The sequence below is a fragment of the Schistocerca nitens genome, chromosome 11 (assembly GCF_023898315.1).
Source record: "Schistocerca nitens isolate TAMUIC-IGC-003100 chromosome 11, iqSchNite1.1, whole genome shotgun sequence".
In the NCBI taxonomy this organism is placed as follows: Eukaryota; Metazoa; Arthropoda; class Insecta; order Orthoptera; family Acrididae; genus Schistocerca; species Schistocerca nitens.
Genome location: NC_064624.1, coordinates 74,643,373 through 74,666,984, shown reverse-complemented (window position 1 = coordinate 74,666,984; position 23,612 = coordinate 74,643,373). Strand labels below are relative to the sequence as shown.

The 23,612-nt window shown below is 41.0% G+C and overlaps 1 protein-coding gene across 48 annotated transcripts in view; it reads left to right on the top strand.

Annotated features, from left to right (window-relative positions):
- The window catches only part of LOC126212861 (zinc finger protein 83-like), a 1,762,073-nt gene extending 1,750,110 nt beyond the window's left edge, over positions 1 to 11,963 (top strand). For 30 of the 48 annotated variants that reach the window (XM_049940350.1, XM_049940352.1, XM_049940318.1 and 27 more), the window contains one exon: positions 8,910 to 11,963. In XM_049940350.1, coding sequence (XP_049796307.1) covers positions 8,910 to 10,335 — 1,426 coding nt within the window. In that variant the 3' untranslated portion in view covers positions 10,336 to 11,963. The remainder of the gene's footprint in view (positions 1 to 8,909) is intronic. The other 18 variants (XM_049940327.1, XM_049940326.1, XM_049940310.1 and 15 more) reach the window with 6 other exon arrangements.
- The last annotated feature ends 11,649 nt before the right edge of the window (positions 11,964 to 23,612 follow it).

The window sequence follows — 23,612 nt, the reverse complement described above, 5'->3', positions numbered from 1 at the left end:
TAATTCCTACCCATTTATTTTCTAGTCTTATGGTATCGAATATCTGTGTTGTTCCACAGTATAACCCACACACAATGGTCATGAAAAGGTACACACGTTACTGCACCTCTCACTCAGTTTCAGATACTAACCAGTAACACAGACTCAGTGTCTTACCCTTGTAGCCTGTGCATATTGCACTGTTGTACTGAACAGCAAGGCAATTAGATTATACTGTGCACATCTGGCACAGAGCCAGAAGTCACCGTCCATACAATCTCCTCACAGCACTCTACATTATTGTCAATTTGCGTCAAGCCACCTCACCTTATGGTCATGTTTCTTTGTCTTTAGGCTCTGAGGCAGAACCCTCAGAATTATCAGCCAGCAAACCATCACAATATTCAGAGATCAGACCCAGAAAGAGATTTAATCTTATGGCTCTACTTCAATTCTGTAAGATGAAGCAGAAAAGAGAAAAATGCTGTTCTAATAGGAAGCAAAATTTTTGTTACCTATTTTTACACCACCTGCAATTTGAAACAAGTGAACAACATGTGTAAGAACTCCCATAGCAAGCAGAAGGCAACACTATGATTAAAAATGTGTAATGTAAGAAACTTGGACATTCGCCTAGGGACAGGATATCTTAATTTTGGTCGAGTGATCTGATCGGTTGCACTTAGCTGATGTCTACAGCATCTAGTGCTCTATGGTGGCAGACAGTGAACCCTTAATTCGCCTTTATGGCAAGAAGCTGTTTCACTCAGCCTTCATGAAATTCAAAATTGTCTGTTAGTTACTGAAATTTTTAATCTCATAAGCATTATTACAACTTCAACTCACAATGTGTCATAGCACCTAGGCTGCTTCTGCAGTTTTTGGGGTCTTCAGTTGATGGTAATGAGTAACTTTACATAAATTCCCTGAAAACATGGCCAAAACTAAAATTGTAGGTAAGTTCTCCTCAAAGTATCAGTAAGTTTTCAGAGAAAAGTGTTCCAATTCTTACTATCTTAACCAACTAATACTGTATGATGCTGATTGCCAGGGACTATGGAGATAGATTGGTGTGATGGCAGGACAAATATCGTGACACCGGTTTCCATTATTAGCCTGGAAGTTGATCTTTAAGTAACAACTTCATGTAATTCGCTTGAGAATTACATACCCAAGAGCAACAGTTTATAAGTAACTTTGTATTTTCAAGTAACATTCATTTCAGTGGATTAACTCTGCTGATAACGCATAGACTGTTGTATTTATTTTTCTGAATCGATGACCTTTGCAGTCTGCTTCCTTCGACCCCACACACCAATGAACCAATTATTTTTCTCAGTACAGAACACTTATTAGTGTACTGCACTGACGTGGTGAATCAGAAATAGCTGACAGGCTTCATGATATAAGCTAGTTTTCTTAATGAGTCTGTTATTAGAGTGGTCTAGCGGTTCTAGGCGCGCAGTCCGGAACCGCGCGACTGCTACGGTCACAGGTTCGAATCCTGCCTCGGGCATGGATGTGTGTGATGTCCTTAGGTTAGTTAGGTTTAAGTAGTTCTAAGTTCTAGGGGACTGATGACCACAGATGTTAAGTCCCATAGTGCTCAGAGCCATTTTTGTTATTAGAGCAAAATCTATACAATAAGAATGTACGTAGTTTTTGTCAGTGTATGAAATATTTCGAAAACTGGGCAAATACTGTTGTGAATAGTCTCAGTAGTTGTAACAGGAAATTTTCTTGTTAAAGATGTTTCAGATGAAAAAATACAGGAAATTAGAAATTCTTATTTGTTAACACAACTTTAGGCATGTAAAGCAATGTGAGCTTGGAATTAAACTATTTGTAATTAATGTTTTTGCTGATAAATAAAAAGCAAATGAAAAGTATCACTGCTGATGACACTGGTTTCAAAAAGTAAGGCAAATTGTCAAAGCACATTTTTTTATGGTGAGAACTGGATCAAAGTAGTTGATGATACGATTCTCTGAAAAGATTTCTAAGTTTATTTTTGTTTCAAGAATGAGATATTTAAATTGCACATATAGCAATCAGTTCAAAAAAGTACATTTTTTATTTCATCACTTTTGATTTTGATTAATTTTGATATGAATTTCAGATTTGCGAAGCCTTATATGAACCATGGATCCCCGCCCCTCCCCCCATGATCGATGGACCTTGCCGTTGGTGGGGAGGCTTGCGTGCCTCAGCGATACAGATGGCCGTACCATAGGTGCAACCACAACGGAAGGGGTATCTGTTGAGAGGACAGACAAATGTGTGGTTCCTGAAGAGGGGCAGCAGCCTTTTCAATAGTTGCTGGGGCAACAGTCTGGATGCTTGACTGATCTGGCCTTGTAACACTAACCAAAACGGCCTTGTTGTGCTGGTACTCTGAACGGCTGAATGCAAGGGGAAACTACAGCCATAATTTATCCCGAGGGCATGCAGCATAAAAAAATAGGATTGCGGGTAATAATGATGGTGTCCTCTTGGGTAAAATGTTCCGAAGGTAAAATAGTCCCCCATTCGGATCTCCAGGTGGGGACTACTCAAGAGGACGTCGTTATCAGGAGAAAGAAAACTGGCGTTCTACAGATCGGAATATGGATTGTCAGATCCCTTAATCAGGAAGGTAGGTTAGAAAATTTAAAAAGGGAAATGGATAGGTTAAAGTTAGATATAGTGGGAATTAGTTAAGTTCTGTGGCAGGAGGAACAAGACTTTTGGTCAGGTGAATACAGGGTTTTAAAGACAAAATCAAATGGGGGTAATGCAGGAGTAGGTTTAATAATCAATAAAAAAATAGGATTGCTGGTAAGCTACTACAAACAGCATAATGAACAGATTATTGTGCCTAAGATAGACACGAAGCCCATGCCTACTACAGTAGTACAAGTTTATACGCCAACTAGCTCTGCAGATGATGAAGAAATTGATGAAATCTATGATGAGATAAAAGACATTATTCAGGTAGTGAAGGGAGATGAAAATTTAATAGTGACTGGAATTCGAGAGTAGGAAAATGGAGAGAAGGAAACATAGTAGGTGAATATTGATTGGGGCTAAGAAATGAAAGAGGAAGCCGCCTGGTGAAATTTTGCACAGAGCACAACTTAATCATAGCTAACACTTGGTTCAAGAATCATAAAAGAAGGCTGTATACATGGAAGAAGCCTGGAGATACTGACAGGATTTCACATAGATTATATAATGGTAAGACAGAGATTTCCAGGGGCAGATGTGGACTCTGACCACAATCTATTAGTTATGAACTGCAGATTGAAACTGAAGAAACTGCAAAAAGGTGGGAATTTAAGGAGATGGGACCTGGATAAACTGACTCAACCACAGGCTGTACAGAGTTTTAGGGAGAGCATAAGGGAATAATTGTCACGAATGGGGGAAAGAACTACAATAGAAGAAGAATGGGTAGCTCTGAGGGATGAAGTAGTGAAGGCAGCAGAGGATCAAATAGGTAAAAAGACGAGGGCTAGTAGAAATCCTAGGGTATCCGAAGAAATACTGAATTTAATTGATCAAAGGAAAAAATATAAAAATGCAGTAAATGAAGCAGACAAAAAGGAATACAAACGTCTCAAAACTGAGATCGACAGGAAGTGCAAAATGGCTAAGCAGAGATAGCTAGAGGACAAATGTAAGGAAGTAGAGGCTTATATCACTATGGGTAAGATAGATAGTGCCTACATGCCTTTGGAGAAAAGAGAACCACTTTTAAGAATATCAAGAGCTCAGATGGAAACCCAGTTCTAAGCAAAGAAGGGAAAGCAGAAAGGTGGAAGGAGTATATAGAGGGTCTATACAAGGGCGATGTACTTGAAGACAATATTATGGAAATGGAAGAGGCTGAAGATGAAATGAGATATATGATACTGCATGAAGAGTTTGACGGAACAGTGAAAGACCTGAGTCGAAACAAGGCCCCGGGAGTAGACAACATTCCATTAGAACTACTGACGGCCTTGGGAGAACCAGTGCTGACAAAACTCTACCATCTGGTGAGCAAGATGTATGAGACAGGCGAAATACCCTCAGACTTCAAGAGGAATATAATAATTCCAATCCCAAAGAAAGCAGATGTTGACAGATGTGAAAATTACCAAACTATCAGTTTAATAAATCACAGCTGCAAAATAGTAACGCGAATTCTTTACAGACGAATGGAAAACTGGTAGAAGCTGACCTCAGGGAAGATCAGTTCGGATTTCGTAGAAATATCGGAACACGTGAGGCAATACTGACTCTACAACTTATCTTAGAAAATAGATTAAGGAAAGACAAACCTACATTTCTAGCATCTGTGGACTTAGAGAAAGCTTTTGACAATGATGCCTGGAATACTCTCTTTCAAATTCTAAAGGTGGCAGGGGTAAAATACAGGGAGCGAAAGGCTATTTACAATTTGTACAGAAACCAGATGGCAGTTACAGTGTCAAGGGGCATGAAAGGGAAGCATCTGTTGGGAGGGAGTGAGACAGGTGTGTACCCTCTCCCCAATGTTATTCAATCTATATATTGAGCAAGCATTAAAGGAAACAAAAGAAAAGTTTGGAGTAGGTATTAAAATCCATGGAGAAGAAGTAAAAACTTTGAGGTTCGCCGATGACATTGTAATTCTGTCAGAGACAGCAAAGGACTTGGAAGAGTAGTTGAAAGGAATGGACAGTGTCTTGAAAGGAGGATATAAGATGAACATCAACAAAAGCAAAACGAGGATAATGTAATGTAGTCGAATTAAGTCGGTTGATGCTGCGGGAATTAGATGAGGAAATGAGACACTTAAAGTAGTAAAGGAGTTTTGCTATTTGTGGAGCAAAGTAACTGACGACGGTCGAAGTAGAGAGGATATAAAATGTAGACTGGCAATTGCAACGATAGCGTTTCTGAAGAATAGAAATTTGTTAACATCGAGTATAGATTTAAGTGTCAGGTAGTCGTTTCTGAAAGTATTTGTATGGAGTGTAGCCATGTATGGAAGTGAACCATGGATGATAAATAGTTTGGGCAAGAAGAGAATAGAAGCTTTGAAATGTGGATATAGAAGAATGCTGAAGATTAGATGGGTAGATCACATAATGAATGAGGAAGTATTGAATAGGATTAGGGAGAATAGGAGTTTGTGGCACCACTTGATTAGAAGAAGGGATCGGTTGTTAGGGCACGTTCTGAAGCATCAAGGGATCACCAATTTAGTATTTGAGGACAGTGTGGAGGATAAAAATCGTAGAGGGAGACCAAGAGATGAATACACTAAGCAGATTCAGAAGGATGTAGGCTGCAGTAGGTACTGGGAGATGAAGAAGCTTGCACAGGATAGAGTAGCATTGAGAGCTGCGTCAAACCAGCCTCAGGACTGAAGACCACAACAACAACAATATTTGTTACAATAGTACAAGAATGTTGTGTCAGTATCGTCCTTTCCATAATTTTCTGTAAGAGCAAGGTTTGAAACAGTGAAGACTAAAAGTCCGGAAAAATGATGTTGAAATATAATGTGTAGTAAAGATTTGCAGGTTAAATGTAAACCTGTTTTCTTAAGCTTCTCAGCTGATTTTCAGTCTCCTACATAAAGGAGAAAAGTTATGACTGTCTGCATGTACTGTTAATTTTTGCAGAAATTCTGGTTATCAGCCTGGTATGTTGGACAATTTGGTGATATCAGCTGTTATTGCTGCTACATGATGGGACAAATTGCTTTTCCAGTTCTCAAATGAGAGATGCATTAAGCTAAACTAATGCACAGTAATTAGACTGCACAAACAGTACACAGAAGACTGCTGTAAGCATTCAATGTCTGTGATCAGAAGCCACTAGAACTTGTAGAGCCAACTCATGCCGAGTTCCACCAATAGACACCATTATTTGCTGTCCCTAGATATAAGTGAAATTCAGAAGGTGTAGGGCTACATAGAAGAGAAGTAGCGCTACTTTGTGACAGATACTTTTGTAATATTCTCCCTGTATACATTCAGTATACAGGGGATACATTGAATGATATGGAAATTCTGCAATTTCAGTACACCCTCAAGGTCACTGCAGCTAATAACAATGCCGCACTGGAGCTATGTGCAATCACTTGATGTGACCATGAAGAAGATTGAGGGCTATCAGACTGAATACCCAAGTAGGGCAGTTCCCCAGAAGAAGACACAAGAACTAACAGCCCTCCTACAAGGGCTGCCATGGACATTTGATGATAAGACCGCACCAAGCACTGTTTGACCATGGATTCAATGTGCTACAGAAGCGTCACAATCGAACTGATAAGAAGAGACCTCCGCTGTTCATCCTGGCAGTAGATATATCTGAGAACAGTACAGGCCTCAAGAACAGAGGGGATGTCATCTAAATGATCTTCATGCTGGATATGCTAATATGCTTTGACTTTTAAGGTGGAACCTCTCACAGCTGCATTCAGCACTAAATGTCAATGAATAGAGCACATGACACAATAGTGTTAAAATCAGGTGATATGTAATCAGTGTGCTGGCAGCCATGACAGTTGCAGTTGCACCCATAAGCAAGGTGGTCAGTGTCCTCTCTGTGTAGCAGCCTTACAGCATGTAGAAATTCTGGAAATGGGATCCAAGAGGCAATAAATTATGAAGCAAATGTGAAAAAATCAGCAAGAAAGAGGCACAGGAAAATTTGGGGCTTATGGGTGCTCAACATTGAGGTCACAGGAAAAGTGGTGGAGAAGTGCGGCACCCCCTTCGGTTCGGACCATGAACTCGGCAGTGGCCTCTGCTCCCTGTGCCCAGTTGGAACCAGTGATAGTGGTTGAAGAGCCAGCTTCACAGAGTTGAGCGAAGCCAGTCAGTGTCAGAACACAGACATGTGAAAATCATCAGAGTGGCAATAGCTGGCAGAAGAGTATAAGACAAAATACAGGGAATTTCCACCTACTTTTGCACGTTATTTTCTTTGGATTATCAGGTTGCACCTGATTCAGCTGTGTATACTTCCTGTTCTTTTTTTGGAAGTGAATTCTTTAAAGACACTGCAAAATTTCACGTGCCTTTCTGGGTCATAGCATTTTAAATGTGGACATTGCTTGGACCCCTCACCTGTATCATTTGGAATAGTCATCTGGATCACCATGATGAAGAATGATGTACCATGATTCCAGTCTGACCACACAAAGTTGCCTTCTTTGCACTTGAATATGCATTGATATGAGGGTTAGGGTCAGTGCCTAGGTTTTGCAAAACCAGTTGCTGGAAGTAAGTCATTTAGACTACTTCATTCTTTAAAATTTGGCATTAGTTAACACACCCTCTAACTAGTACCATATGTGTCCACATACACTGACTTTCCTTGTCTGCCTACCTCTGTTCAGCACCTATATTGTCCAATGCATCTCTAGTTACCTCTGCATTTTCTTCACATTTTCTCTTTGTAGGCAGTAAGTGGTTCCTCCAAAATTGCAATTGGAGGAAGTGTATTTACAGGATTATTAGTATTTATCCATATGCAACTATGATTTGTAGAAATACTCTCTTCTGCGTCCAATGTAGTGTTGTGAATGGCTCTCCCTGTGTAATTTTATATGCCCAGTCATTGGCCCCAGCTACAGCAGTCAGTCAGCAGCATGTTACTGTCCTGTGTCAAGTGTTAATCTGTATTGACCTCTGGTGATATTTGCAATCCTGTAAATTAATTTTGTGGTTTGTTTTTGGGCATAGTTTGTACATAGCCTTTAAAACTGAGATCATTATCAAGATAAAGACCGAGTTAGCAATATGAGGGATGTCTATTAATTGAAGATTGTTTAGTCTGAAAAACATATACCATGTAGCAGATGGTTTACCTTTTAGCACTATGTAAGCTGTTTAATTTACTACCACTTGCAGCTTGTTCTGTAAGCACCAGCTCTGCATCAGGGCTAAAGCTTCATTACATTTCGTTCTCATCTGTGCTCTGCAATCACCCCAATCTGTGACCAGCTAGTCATCTGTATCTTTACCACAAATCCAGTAGCCTTGTGACTAGATCCCAGTAGCTCAAGAAGAGGCTTGCACTGTTCTCAAGTTTGGATTTGTTTTTTAAGTTCTGCTGCACTTCACTCAGTGCTTTGATTATGGCTTACTTACATCTATTTTTAGCTGATCTATCTTTCCAACTTCCAGGCATTAGCTTCATAATCCTTACAGGCATGTAATTTCATGCAGGAAGACTTTTGAAGGTCCTTCCATTCCACTGGACTGTCCTGCTGTCAGTGTTTGTGTCTGCGACATCATATTCAACAGATTACATCTTAAAATGTTTACCTAATATTTAAGCTGTAAAATTATTATTACCAGATTCCCATAATTCACTGGTTCTCATTTAATGTGAGGCTGTAAGATGACAGTTAAGCACTATTGTACATCAATGAGTAATGACCAAAGAACAATAGTAATTACTGAACGACATATAAACATAACTTAACTATAGAATGTATGGAGAAAATTAATGCGATCTCGAATACAACCTTTACTTTGGTGTCAATTTTTATAAATTGACTTTCCTATTTTGAGCCAAAAATGTAACTGCAGTTAGCTTAGATAATATGCAATATATGAGTGGAAAAAATGAAATTTTCCCATATAATCACCTCTTCTGAAAAACAGGCTCCTCAGGCTGTTTAACTCAGTGTACTGCTGGTGTTATCATAAATGTTTGTTGTAATATTATTACCAATACCAATGTAAACTCAATTTGGAACCACACAAGGTTCCAGCTAGTTCTAGTTTATCTTGCCGCTTGTGAAACAGTTTCATCTCATAAGCAGTGAATGAGCAGGAATGATCTTATGTGTATACTTGAAACTATTTCTCCATTAGAAATAAGAATTTGTAGACTATTGAAGTAATGTTTCTGTGTATCTAGAGAATGAGATATTTACTGCATTTCTGTTCATGCTTCAGGTTGACTAAAATTGCTAATGAGTCTGGTAACACTGGATGTGAAGAAACACACCTGCAGGGAGTGACTTGTGAGGAGCTGGACGTTGATGCAGAGAAATCGACACATGTTGTTCGTAGTGGATCTCTAAATCAAGTGTGTTTCTCTAAGCAGGATAATGCCCTATGTGCTAGAAGTAATAACAGCTTCAAGGAAAATGAATTCACATGTAGTTCATGCAAGCAGACCTTTTTGTCAAAGTACAGTCTAATAATGCATGTGTTTACACATATTGATGGTGTACAACCACCTGTACATATCTGTACCACATGTGGTGAAGTATTTCATACCCATGATGGCTTGAGTAGACATTCAAAGGTGGAAAAAAGGACTAGCCAAGAAGAAAGTGAACAACATAGCACAGTCTCTAATATCAAACGAAACAGATCTGATATTTTTGGGGAATCCTATAGTCAGTCAAGTCCTTCAGTAACAAACAATGATGAGAGACCACACGTATGTGACGTTTGTGGAAAATCGTTTGATGCATTGCGCAGTCTTAAGAAACATTATTTCATACATACTGACAATACATCACATAAATGCAAAATTTGTGGGGTTGCTTTTACTCGCTATTGTCATCTGAAGCAGCATGTTCTTTCACATACTGGCGAGAGACCGCACAAATGTAACGTTTGTGAGAAATCATTTATTCTGCCTAGTCATCTCAAGACGCATTCCCTAATACATATCGGTGGGAGACCATACAACTGTGAGATCTGTGGGAAATCCTTTACGGCATGTGGTAACCTGAAGAAGCATATATTAATACATACTGGCGAGAGACCCCACAAATGCCATGTTTGCGGGAAATCCTATACTGTAGCCGATACTCTCAAGCATCACTTATTAATACATACTGGGGAGAAACCTTACAAATGTGAGTTTTGTGGTAAATCGTTTACAAGGTTAAATATTCTTAAGGCCCATTTAATACAACATACTGGTGAGGCATCACACAAATGTAATGTTTGTGGTGAATCGTTCACAAACTCTTGGAATCTAAATGTCCACACATTAATACACAATGGCGAGGAAAGACACAAATGCGATATCTGTGGAAAATTATTTACTAATCGTCGTGGTCTCAAGGCTCACAATTTAAGACATACTGGTGAGAAACCACACGTATGTAATGTATGTGGAAAATCATTTACGGAATCTGGTGGACTTAGGAAGCATGTTTTGATACATACTGGTGAGAGGCCACACAAATGTGTTGTTTGTGGTAAATCATTTAGAGAGTCTCGCTGTCTGAAGAAACACAACTTAATACATACTGGCGAGAGACCCTACAAATGTAACAATTGTGGCAAAGCCTTTACTCAGTCTGGTAGTCTGAATGCGCATAGGTTAATACACATTCGCCAGGGTACAAAAATTTTATAACTGTGGGATATTTTAAAGAAATTTCGATAAGCTTTGGAGGTATGTTAATATAGAAGACAGATCTCACAAAAATATGTCACTGATCAGCTGCAAAAACTGCACTAGATTTTTTAAGTAGTATGTGCTGAAGACAGAAAACAGTAATTGCACAGCGGGAATAGTTCTAGATATTATTATGATTTTATATCAGTTCGTTGTGGAGAGTCCATTTTTAAAGTATCAGAGCTCTGATCATTGTCAGGTGTGCGTAGTCGAAAAATTTTTACAGATTTTTGTGAAAAATCTTACAGGTGGAAATGCAGGCCAACTTTTTAAAGGTTGTATTTTGAGAGATAATTGTTGCGTGTGTAAACTGGCTAAAAGTAGCCCCTTGTAACCAGCTGTGTGTGTGTGTGTGTGTGTGTGTGTGTGTGTGTGTGTGTGTGTGTGTGTGTGTGTGTGTGTGTGTGTGAAGTTTTTGTTCTACATGTATTTATTTGTCTCTTGAATGATCTAAATGAAAATTGAGAATTGTGTTTAATGTATGTACCCCTTGTCTATAACCAGTGTAGTTTTGCTGATATTGCTAATTATAATTTATCCTCATTTAAGGTAGTTTTGTAAAATATCAGTAGAACAGTCTAAACAGCGACTACAGCGTTGTACATATGGTCGTAGTATAAAAAGTTTATATTTTCTCCTGTTGTAATAATCAGTGCACTTTTGGACACATTATTTAATTACATGTTTATGCATATATCAGTACATTATTTAAATTTCATATACAACAGATAGTTTGAAGAAACTTTCTTTTGAGACTTCATTATTGATGTATGTGTGGGACATTTTAAACTGTTATTAGTTAATAGTTATATAATATTGTCCATTGTATCAACGTGTGTCTGAAGGTTGCTTGTGTAAGTTTCTTTATTTATACATGTATAATAAGGCTTGATTGTTAGTATTATCTGAAGAATCTGATTCCACCTCATATTAATCAATTGTGGTGATTTTCTATGACATTCCTTTGCAACCAACTAGCTGTGGAATACATTTCTGTTGAAATAATTAACAGTTCCATCAAAGATAGTTCTTTATTGTTTCTAAAAGAGTGGTATGTTTTGTAAATATAGGATAAAGTACTAAATCTGTCAGTTGCTAGCTGTAAAATGGTATCTTCTGCTGCCTATGTATTGCAACCCGTTTTGATTTCTTATGTGGCAAAGGAAACAGAAATGAGTTTGTTCCTGCTTGTCAGCCATTTGTCCATATTGATTGGTAATACTTAGCCATATCCCTTCTGGAGACATACGTTGTCAACTAATGTGTGTATCTGCATTAAGTAATGTGCATCTGGGCTTCCTCGGCGAACGGATACTGAAGTATCATGGTGCAACGTGCTGAGTATTTCTGGAGTGCTATCTGTGACGCCTGGTTACTTTATAAAATTTGTTACCACCAAGAGTACCATTATAGCAGGTGAAAAGAAAATAGTTCTTGATTATCAGGATTGCTGGAAATTAAGTCATTACAGATCTAGTGATTTAAAGGTGACTTTTCTGTCAACAGCTTGTTATTGGATTTTAATAAACTATTCTGATAATTACATGTCATATTCAATGCACATCATGAGTTCAGTGTTCCTACACAATTATTAGTTGATAATACCCACTGTACTTCATGTGTCCTTCTTCTATGTAGTCTGTTGCATTCTGTTCATACACCAATTACACTGTCTCATTTTGTATGAGGCATGAAAGCCATCAATGACAGTTTTTGTTTATTGTGTTTTTGTTGCCAAAAGAATTGTGCTACTTCATAGGGAAATGGAGTATGCTGATCATTTCTTTCTTGTTCTGATATATTGAAGTTTGTTCTGAACCTCTTTAAAATCATTTCAATTATATTCATATGGTGTCAGAAATGGTGTAGCTTCAGGAATGATTTTCTACTAGAGTGAGAACTTAATTCCTGGCAGGTGAGAGTTTACCCATCTAATATTCAAGTAAGTATATAATATGTAATACATGTCTTGTAAATCTGATATTTACCACATATAATATGTGTAAAAAGTTATGTAGAATGGCTACAGAACAGCTCTCATCCATTATTGAAAATTGGTGATGCATTTCTTAAATTTCCAATAACTTCTGCTGTGTTGAAAATGGATGACCTGCTTCGGTCATATAGTTAATAATACTCTCTGTCTTTACTGTAGCTTTCGAGATCAGACATACATAATTAGAAACATTCATACTGAACTGTTGGTAGAAAGGAGCATTTCATCCATATACAGCTACAAAGGGCCTGAATGGTTAATGGGGATGTATAGAAATGTCAATTTTGTGTGTAATTATGACATAAAAAGTTTAAGGGAAATGGAAATTACTTGTATATGTTTTTGGTTATAGATGCATACTTAAATATCATAAATAACTGAACATTAAATTTTTTGTCAATCTGATACGATTTTTGCCGTATTCATAAAGTACATGTGGAATAAACATCAAGGCATTTCAAAAGCCTTTGTATTTGTCAGCGAAATATCTTGTGTCAAAAATAACATAAATAGTGAGTCCTTTGTTGATATTTATGTCCCAAGAAATATCGTTAACTGTGTGCTAAAGTTGACAAAAATTGTTTTCTTTCCAATCAAATTTTTCAGTAAATTTGATTTCACTTTATGCTTTTCGCTGTACCAGAAATTTCGGATTCAGAGAACCATCTGTTGTATCATTTTGTTCAAATATTAGACACTATTCTTACACCTGCTGATGGAGACAACTTCAGATTGTTTCTTTCAGAGTAAGTGGAAGAGTTACTGCATGCAATGACATGGAATAATACACCCTTTGTATCAGTCTTAGTATCTCAACGATCTGTCCCTTAGAAGAATAGTTGACAATAAAAAATGCTGTGAAGCTAATCCTGATAAGCAGTAAGATATAAAGGAAAGTCGAAATCAGCAAAATGAGATCACAGGAAGACATATCACTGAAACACAACATAGCAGCCAGATATGGGGTAGAAACTATAAATGACGAGGTGGTCCGAGTTAACTAGTCGGTAGCACTCTAGGTATAAAGGGCGAAAAGTGCGCATTTGAGGGCATTGCTGCAGCATATATGGAACATAGCATCCTCCCAATGTGGGTATATAAACTATGTGGGTATATAAGTATACTAAGGGCGTGGTTAACTGCTCTGATATAATGGAGATGGACCCCATGGAGTTGTGTGAAGAGTGGAAGACTGTGGGCATCACAGAGGTGCAGAATTATATGAGGAGAGTCAATGGAAAACTGGAAAAATTGGCAACGTATATTCTAACACTTAGTATTCCCTAATTACTGGAACATATCCTTGTCAACTATATCTGCCTTAAGGTTCGCCCATTTGTTCCTAACACCATGTGATGCTATAAATGTCAAAGATTTGGCCTTACCACTATGGGATGTAACGGTTAGGCTACATGTGGCAATTGTGGAGGCCTCGCTCACGAGTCAGGGACTTCTTGTACACTTCCTCCGAAATGTGTTGACTGCTCTGGGGATCACCCAGTGTGGATCATAAAGTGTGGGGTTTACAATGAGGAAAAGAAAATTCAAGAGTTAAAAGTACAGAGACGCATACCCTATGGTGAAGCTAAAAAGGCTTTCAAAGCCATGTAACCACCGGTTTTTGCTGTTTCTTTTGCATCATCCCTTAAAACACTAATAGCTAAGTGTGATGCCTTCATACAAATCCAAACCACAGATTCAGTATGAGCACATGCACTTGTTACTGTACCTGTGAGGGGAATTGCTCCACTTGCAACTGATGTAGCTCAGAAGCCGTCAGCATCTAAGCCATATACCACTCCCCAACTTCAGAAGTCACCTAAGCCATCCAAACAACCCAGACAGTCTGCTCCCCCTGTCAGTAAAGAAAAACGTCCTTCTAAAAGTAGTTCTAAGTCCAATAAAGCGGTAGGTAAGCCTTTGGATCGATGAGTGCTCTTCCTATCTGATGGAGACTATGCTCTTGAAGATATTGACCTCCAATCAGAGGAACTAGAGAATGCAGAACTGGCTAACGTTCCCCCTGACCTCCCCGGTAAATCACTGCCTCCAAGGGAGAAAGGAAAGAACCACTATTGCTAACCAATGGCTTCCATAGGGACTTCTGTGTTGCAGTGGAATTTGAATGGATATCGCTCGCATTTGGAGGAATTGCAGCTGCTGGCCCAGGATAAACATTTCTGCATCTGCTTATAAGAAATGCATCTTAAACTCACAGAGACACCAACATTATGGGGCTACCACATATGCAGACAGGGCTAAAGGTGGAGTGGCAATTTTTCTTGATGACAGATACCACTCCTCTCCTGTTCCTCTCTTACCACGACCATCCAAGCAATTGCTGTGAAAGTTCTCTCACCGTTTGCTATCACAATGTGTTCTTTTACCAGCCCCCCCCCCCCCCCTTTGGTTGTGGACGCACTTACAGAACTCTTCCAGGCACTTCTGCGCCCATTCCTTCTTGTGGGTGACTTCAACGCCCACAACGGGCTGTGGGGCTCAGCTACTACTTGTTCCAGGGGTCGGCTGATCGAGTGACTCGTCCATTCTGAGGATATCTGCCTTTTGAGCGTGGGTCAGATGACTCACTTTTCCACAGCTACGGGGTCTTTTTCAGCTATTGATCTTTGCTTTTGTTCATCAGCTATTGCAGATTCAGTTCACTGGGAAGAGTCTCCAGATTTACATTCTAGTGACCACTTCCCTGTGTGAATTCGTCTGGCGCCTAGGACAGTCGCCAGCAGGAGACCACGCAGGTGGATGATACAAACGGCAAATTGGTTACAGTACAGTCGACAGGCTATTTTTGAACGAAAGGTTTGTGCACAAGAGGCGGTGGCCCATATCACTCATGAGATCCAAAGGGCTGCTGCAGAGTCCATCCCCAGGTCTAGTAAACACCTCGGACGAAGGCCTGTACCTTGGTGGAATGTCGACTGTCGATTGGCAATCAGGGCCAGATGGACAGCTCTTTGGAACTTCAAATGGTGTCCAACTGCAGACAATGTTCAGGTCTGCAAGAGCACATGCAATGCGAGTGATCAAAGAATGGAAGAGGGCTTCCTGGAGGGAATTCGCGACTTCCATTAATTGGTCCACTTCTGCTGCATACGTTTGGGAATCAATAAGACGGATTTCACGCAAGGGTAGTCCCCATCCCCTTACAGCCTTGTCAAATAATGCGGTCTTGGTGGACACACCAGAAGAGATGGCTCATGTTTTACCTGAACACTTCTTTACTGTTACTAAGTCATCCAGACAAGCTCCTGCTGTTCAGGTATTCCGTCAGACTGCAGAGATGAGGAAGCTCAATTTTTTCTCGCGCAGTGAAGAAGTGTACAACCGTCCATTTTCCATGTGGGAACTGGAATCAGCTTAAGCTGCAACCAGAGACACCGCTCCAGGACCTGATGAGATCCATTATACCATGCTTCGTCATCTGTGCCCTGAAGGGAAAGGTCAGCTCCTCTCTTGTTTCAGTCAGGTTTGGTTTGATGGACAGTACCCCACGAATTGGATGGATGCAATCTTAATTCCATTCTGTAAATCAGGTAACGACTGTAGCGCCCCTAAGAGTTATCGGAGTGTCGCCCGTACTAGTTGTATGGGTAAGACTCTTGAACGTATAGTCAACCGCCGACTCATCTGGCTGCCCGTGTCTCGAGGCTACCTGAGCCACTCCCAGTGTGGTTTCAGGCGCTACCATTCCATTCTTGACAACTTAATTCTGCTGGAGACGGCGGTACAGGAGTCTTCCTTACGCCGAAACCATTTAGTTTGTGTGTTTTTTGACCTTGAAAAAGCATATGACACTACTTGGAGGTACAACATCCTTCGCCAACTTCATGAATGGGAACTACGTGGACGCCTGCCACTTCTGATCCAATCCTCCCTTGAGGACAGGCGTTTTCGTTATCGCATTGGCGATGCCATGTCAGATTGCTATGTTCAGGAGAATGGTGTGCCCCAGGGCAGTGTCACATTGTTTGCCATCGCTATCAATGGCATTTCCTCTGCAGTCAGTTCTTTGTTTGTGGATGACTTTCCAATCTTCTACTCTTCCTCTGATCTTTCAACAATGACGAGGCAGCTACAACTGACCATTAGGAGGCTGGACACCTGGGCCCAGACAACTGGTTTCCAGTTGTCACCTGAGAAGACTGTGTATGTCAATTTTAATTGTGCTCGTCAGAGTTTTATCCAACCAGAGCTTACTATAGGGGACCGTATTTACTTTTTCAAGACACGGTGTGCTTTTTGGGTTTATTATTTGACTCGAAATTAACATGGCTCCCACACCTGAAAGACCTAAGAAGAACGGACTTCCGGTTGTTAAACATTTTGAAATGCCTTGGCGGAAAAACATGGGGAGCTGTCACGTCCCACTTCCTATAGTTTTATAGGGCATTTGTTCGATCACGCTTAGACTATGGCAGCGTGGTCTATGGATCGGCCCGTCCTTCCTACCTCTGGATGTTAGATGCTGTCCACCATGTGGGCATTTGGATATCGACCAGAGCCTTAAAGACTAGCCCAGTTCAGAGTCTGTGTGCAGACGCTGGTGAATCACCACTCTGGATTTGGCGACATATCCTTTTGACTCGACAGGCACTGGAAATCTCGGCGTCACCTCAGTCATTGGCATTTAGTTCAGTGGTACAACCTACTTTCGAACGACTGTTCAGGAATCGGGCCCAAGCGACCCTGCCATTTGATATACATGCTACGGACTGCCTCAAGGATCTGGATCTCTCGGGCATGAAAATACACACCCAGGGATGGAAGACACTGCCGCCTTGGTGTCTTCGGAGGCCCAAAGCGATTTTAAGCTAGACGCAGTACCCGAAAAATTGTACTCCAGATATGGTTTTTACAACTATGTTTTCGTCTATTTTAAATATGTACCCTTAGTTTATTTATACAGATGGATCCCAGCAGGGAAATGCTCTTGGTTGTTCTGGGGTTTTCCCTGATAGGGGCTTTAAAGTACATCTTCCAGAACAATTTACGAATTATGATGCAGAGTTATATGGCATAGTAATGGAACTGGAGAGGGTTCACAGACATCACTGTACGAGATTTCTTGTCTGTTCAGACTCTCTTAGTGCACTGCAAACGCTTCATCAAATGTATCCAGTAGACCCACTCATTCAGATCACCCATGACTGCTTACAGTGGCTCCAATACCATGGCAAGGTGGTGATCTTTTTCTGCAAACCTGGCCACATTGGGATGCAGGGTAACGACATGGCTGATAAAGCTGCCAAGGAAGCATGTAGGGATGGTGTTGTCCATCAATGTCCCATCCCATTGCACGCCATTTTCTTACAGATGCATCATGCGTTGCAGGTGTCGAACAACTAACTGTGGTCGCGCAAACTGACCACAAAAGCTTGGCGGATTTCTTGTCAGACTCGCTGCTGGAAGGAGGTTTTGCTTACCAGACTGCGCATCGGGTGTAGCCATTTCACACATGGCTTCCTCCTCCAGGGGGAGGATCCACCTTTCTGTGAAGTTTGTGGTGTGCCGCTTTCAGTTCAGCATATTGTGGCTACGTGTGGCTTGGATACTGATATTAGGGCAGCCCTTGGTCTCGCTGGAGATCTGCCCACCGTCCTCACAGATACCAATACCAGTGTTAACAGAGTGGTGAAATTTTGTGAACTAACAGGCCTCATTCCTAAAGTGGTGGGGAAGAACGGCAGACTTTAGTACATTATAAACTGGTCTGCATGTGAGAACAGCCTTCGTTACCACCCATGAGGTTTCATGTACACTTTTCGTCAGGGCACTGATGACCAAGATGTCGAGCGCCCCCTCAACCTAACTCATCATCATCATCATCATCATCTGTTCCCCCATTACTAAATCCACTTCTGCCTCCTCCCAACCCCTGATCACCTTCCCTCCGCCATTGCTGCACGCTTTTGCTCCTCCTCCCACCATTTTCCCCAGCTCTTCCTCCACCACTATTCTGTTCAGCTCTTCCTCCTCCCACTATTCTGCTCAGATCTTCCTCCCCCCACTATTCTGCTCAGATCTTCCTCCCCCACTATTCTGCTCAGATCTTCCTCCCCCCACTATTCTTCTCAGATCTTCCTCCCCCCACTATACTGCTCAGATCTTCCTCCCCCCACTATTCTGCCCACCTCCCTCCCTGTCATTCTACTCAGGTCTTCCTCCCACCATTGTTATGACCAGGTATTCCTCCCTCCATCATACTGCCCAGCTCTTCTTCCCCCCATCGTTCCCCTCCTTCATTCTAGCCAGCTCTTCCTCTGTCATAGTGCTGCACAACTTTTCATCCGCCATTCCTCTGTCCAGATCTTTCTGTTCTGGTTTAACCACAAGTGCTGACATGATGATCAAGAATGGAAGATCAGAGAGGGCTATGAGGCGACGTCAGCCAGTAGTATGCTGATGAACCCCTCTCTAGAGCGACACCAAGACAGGAGTAGCCTCTATACGAAGAGAATATACGCGCTGGGCCACCTAGTCCCAGCCGGAGTGGAAGATGAGCTGTCATACAAACACTATAGGGGTGACTTATGAACTGTATTGTTTTGGTTGCGTTGGAATTGTATATACCGAAGGACATTGAGTATTTGCATGCCGCCATTTGCTTGCGACACACCTTTGTGAATATGCAAAGTTATGTATTGCCAATTGAACTTACTGTAGAAACTCCATTTATACGATTTGCTTAAATTGTTGTCTGGCGATCTGAGAAAACAGCTACAGCTTCCTAAGCACCCTATATTAGATGAGTGGGCAGACACAAAAATTGACAGTGAGTATTAAAAAAAGAAAACCATGCCTCGTGGCCATGGAAATTTCTTTTCTTTTGCTGATGCCATAATTCTCTCTTGTCTTTCCTTTGCAGGGGTGTTTACTTGCTTTAACAGTCGTGTTTTTGCTAAGCAGTGTTTTCAGGTGGGCATTGCAGGTATTTTCTTTGCTTTTGTATTTACTTTTCTTGTTTGTCTTGTCTTTTTTTTTTTTTTAAATTTGTCCCTTCCAACATGCCCAGCCCACCTATCCCACCTTCTGCTCAGACGCAACAGCTGCCAGCATTAGATGCAATGCAGCTAATGCAAATGTTTCAGTTTCAGAGCCAGCAAATATTTTCTCTGCTAAACATGATACTGCAGATCATGGTGAGCCAAACTACTAACGCAGCACAAGCAACACCTACAGCAGTTCCAAGTGCTATACCTCCTCTTCGCTAGTTTCATGAACAAGAAGAGGAATGGTTCGAGTGGTTGCAACAATTTTAAGACCACGTAACTGGTCACAACGTACCAAGTTCTGTTAAACTTTCCTATCTATTGTCCACAGAAGACAGTGTAGTGTTTAGACTCATCCAAAAATTGTTCCCTAACGTCACTCAGAGTGAATTTTCGTATGATCAGGTTGTAGATTCGCTAACTAACTATTATGTCCAATAAGTGAATATGGTAGCACTAGGTATCAATTCATTAATTGTAAAAACAGATTTGTAGGTTATGCTGAGAAAATACAAATTCAAATGTGTTTGTTGTGCTTTATATTGTGTGGTGCAGTCGTGTACAATGTAACTGACGTGAAACTCGGAGAACAGGTTTTGAAAGGGTCTGATCCAACATTTCAGCAAGTAGTGCAAATACTCGATCAGTGCGATTCAGGTGTCCTGTCGGCTGAACAATTTGAGCAGCCAGTAATTTGTCAGGTTGAGTCCCTAGTAGGGTGACCAACTTTTCTAAACGAAAATAGGGAGAATCTTATATCCTTGACAAAAAAATAAGGGAGATTAATAGCACGGCAAAATTTCGCAAAAAATCAAAGCAGTATTTGTGAAAGTAGACTATTTATTTACACATCACAAATACTTACACATATTTTGCAACAGATTTTGCCTCAGTCACTAGTTTTACATCATTTTTAGCAAATTCAAAGAATTCACTACACAAATAAAGAAAATTCATGGCAACTTGTAGTTCAGATTTGATTAAGTTTGTGCTACTTCTGTTCCTTACATCAGTAGTTATTATTCATAAGAGAAAATACTCTCTCAGTGTGAGCATTACTTCCTGGTATACTCATAACAAAACAAACCAGCTTACACAAGTTTTCAAAAATTAACATTATTTGATTTCAAAGTTGTAAAAACCTGTATCCATTTCCGGCTAATATTACCATCTAAAGAGACAGCACATTTAATTGCATCACTAGAACTACAAAACTCTCCATGCTGTGTAAGGAGCTCGCAACACGGGCACTTACACAGATGAACAGAATTAAGCCATGCCCTCAGTGTTATTCATGGCACAAACACCAAGACTGCCCTCTTGACAGGCACAGTGTTGCGCTTATGGCAAGAAAGGACATGTTCAATCCATATGTTTGCAACGGAACAAACATAAGAATTCGGCCCACACTAAAAAATCTAGTCATAAGGCGCATGTCATTAATGTGGTATATTCAAAATCAGCAACAAACATTAGCAAAAGTAGCAAGCGAGCAGCTTCTTCAGTGTGATACCAGTCCAACAAACTTTCTGTTCATATCCTTCTTTATGGGAAATTTAAGTTGGATACAGGTACCTCTGTTACATTGTGGAATCGTCACACATATGAAATGTTAGGTTACCCATACTTGTCTAAAACGAGCACGCACCTGACGCCTTCCAATTGTTGGAAAATGTACTTTGCCTGCCACGTATCGCTCGCATACACGAATAGTGACATTTATGGTGCTACAATCCCGCAATTGTGAGAACATATTTGGTCTCGATTGGTTTGATTTGTTTGGCTTTAACATTCAGGGCAATGTATTATCTGTTTCTGCATTCCACGCTAAAGACAGTGTAATTAGCTTGCTGAGAGAATTCTCGGAACTCTCAATACCGCTCAATGAAGAATCTCAAAAAGTGTGTCTAGTGAATACTCATTTGGGCTTACTTAAATATTTGCGTTTGCCTTCTGGCAGTGCTTCTGCATCTGCCATTTACCAATGGTATTTGGAACAGCTGACTGCTCAAGCACCAAACTGTTCAATCTATTTGGACGATATTGTTGTAGCAGGTCATACACAAGAAGTCATATTGCAAATTTGCGTGCTTCTTTTTGTGTGTTATGCAGGATTAAAGTGTAGACTGTACAAGTGTGACTTGTTCAAACCTGAGTTGCAGTATGTTGGTCATGTCATAAACAGTCAAGGTGGACATCCTCTTCAATCGAATTTGTTATCCATACAAGATTTGCCAGTTCCTCGCAACGTCACGGAACTGTAGTCAATCTTAGGGGAAATGAACTACTATATTCAGTTCATACCAAATGCTGCACAGATCGCAGCTCCATTGGATCGCTTGCGTCGTAAGAATGTCCCCTTTGTTAGGACAGAACAGTGACAAGTGGCTTTTCAAAAACTTAAAGCTGCATTGCTCAGTGATTGATCCTGACAAATCAGCTGTATTGCAAGCTGACGCTTCCTCTTACGGAACCGGTGCAGTGCTTTAGTGATAAAGACAGGTCTGTCGCTTTCACATGAAAAGTATTGTCCTAAGCTCAGTGTCACTTTCACAAATTGAGAAAGGGGCTTTAGCTAAAGCGTATGGTGTCACCAAATTCCACCACTATTTTTATTGCAGAAAATTCTACTTAGTTACGAATCACAAGCCATTGCAGCCCTTGTTTCATCCGACGAAACCGGTTCCCGTGCGGACTGCCCAAAAATTGCAAAGATGGGTTTTGTTGTTTTCTCAATACCAGTACGAGATTGTGTATCGTCCGACAGCTAAACATGGTAATGTGGACGCACTTTCGCCTCTTCTGATTGGCCCTGATAGAGATTTTGACGCTTCTGCTGCATCTGTCACATCGATGCTCAGGATTCTGAAATACTTAAATCTTTACAGCCGAACTATAGGAGAATTGCACAGGCCACGGCAGCTGATTCAGATATGAACATTTTCCTTACATACATTCGCACAACTTGGCCTCATTCCTTGCGTAGCATAAAGAAATCTGTAGTGCACCGACACTTTGTAAATCGACATAGCCTCGCCTCGCTATACAGAAAGGTGTGATTCTTGTTCAGAATGACGAGAAGAAGCGTTGCTGTTTCTTCACCAATGACACTGGGGGATTTTTTTTACGAAACAGTTAGCATGGTGATATTGTAATTGGCAGGGTATGGACACCCAAATAGATGACATCACAGTGTCACGCATGTGCGGAAAATCAGTCTGCTGCGTCACAAAAATTCTCTTCTTGGCCTAAGCAGCAAGTAACATGGCAACGTGTGCACATAGACTTCACGGGACATTTTTGCAAAGCTCGTTGGTTGATTGTAGTTGACTTGTATAGCAAGTTTTCTTTTTCTATGCAAATGAACTCGATAACGTCACGTAGCACAGTTCAGGTGTTGTCCTCTATTTTTTGCCTCAAAGGTTTATGTGAAGTCATCATGTCAGACAACAGCCCTCAGTTCACGTAAAATGAATTTGAAACATTCTGTGAATGCAATTACATACAACATCCGACTAGTGTACTGTTCCATCCACAGTCAAACGGCGAAGTGGAACGTTTTGTCAGAACCTTCAAGCACCAGATGGCCAAAATTCGCTCCACACGCACAGGGATTAAGCATTCCAACTGTTTCTCACCTCTCATCGTTCACACTCTCAAGATGGACCATCGCCAGCGGAATTGCTTCACAGTCATCATCGGACAGTGTTCCATCTGTTCCACTCTCCTCAGCACCGGCGCTGAAGGAAGGCTGCAAGTGTTGCTTCGTGATGCATGATATTGTGTTTTACAGGGTATTTAGTGGCAGTAGACGGTGGGCGCGAGGTGAGATCATCCGCCGACTTGGCGCTTGCATGTATCTCATTTCAGGTCCAGACGGAATGCAGCGCCTACATCACAAGCAACTCCGCCACTGTCATGTGCACAGTGACCCTTCTGTGCCTCTTCCCCCAGATTCACGGATCCCAAGGACACTGCAGCCACAGCAGTCGCCAGAAGGTGTCATCACAACACTGCGGGACGACCTCATGGAGATGGAGCCTTCGCCTCCTCTGCCTCCTCTTGTTCTGTCCTATCGATGGAGCAGGACTCGCCCACACGGCATTAGCTGATGCCTTCTACATGTGGTTATTGGCCTCCAGAGGTGGATATGTATCCTTCTGGTCGTTTTCCAGGGGTTGTTTCCTCCAGGGTGAAGGCTGGATGGCGGGGTACGACCGGAAGCTTGATGT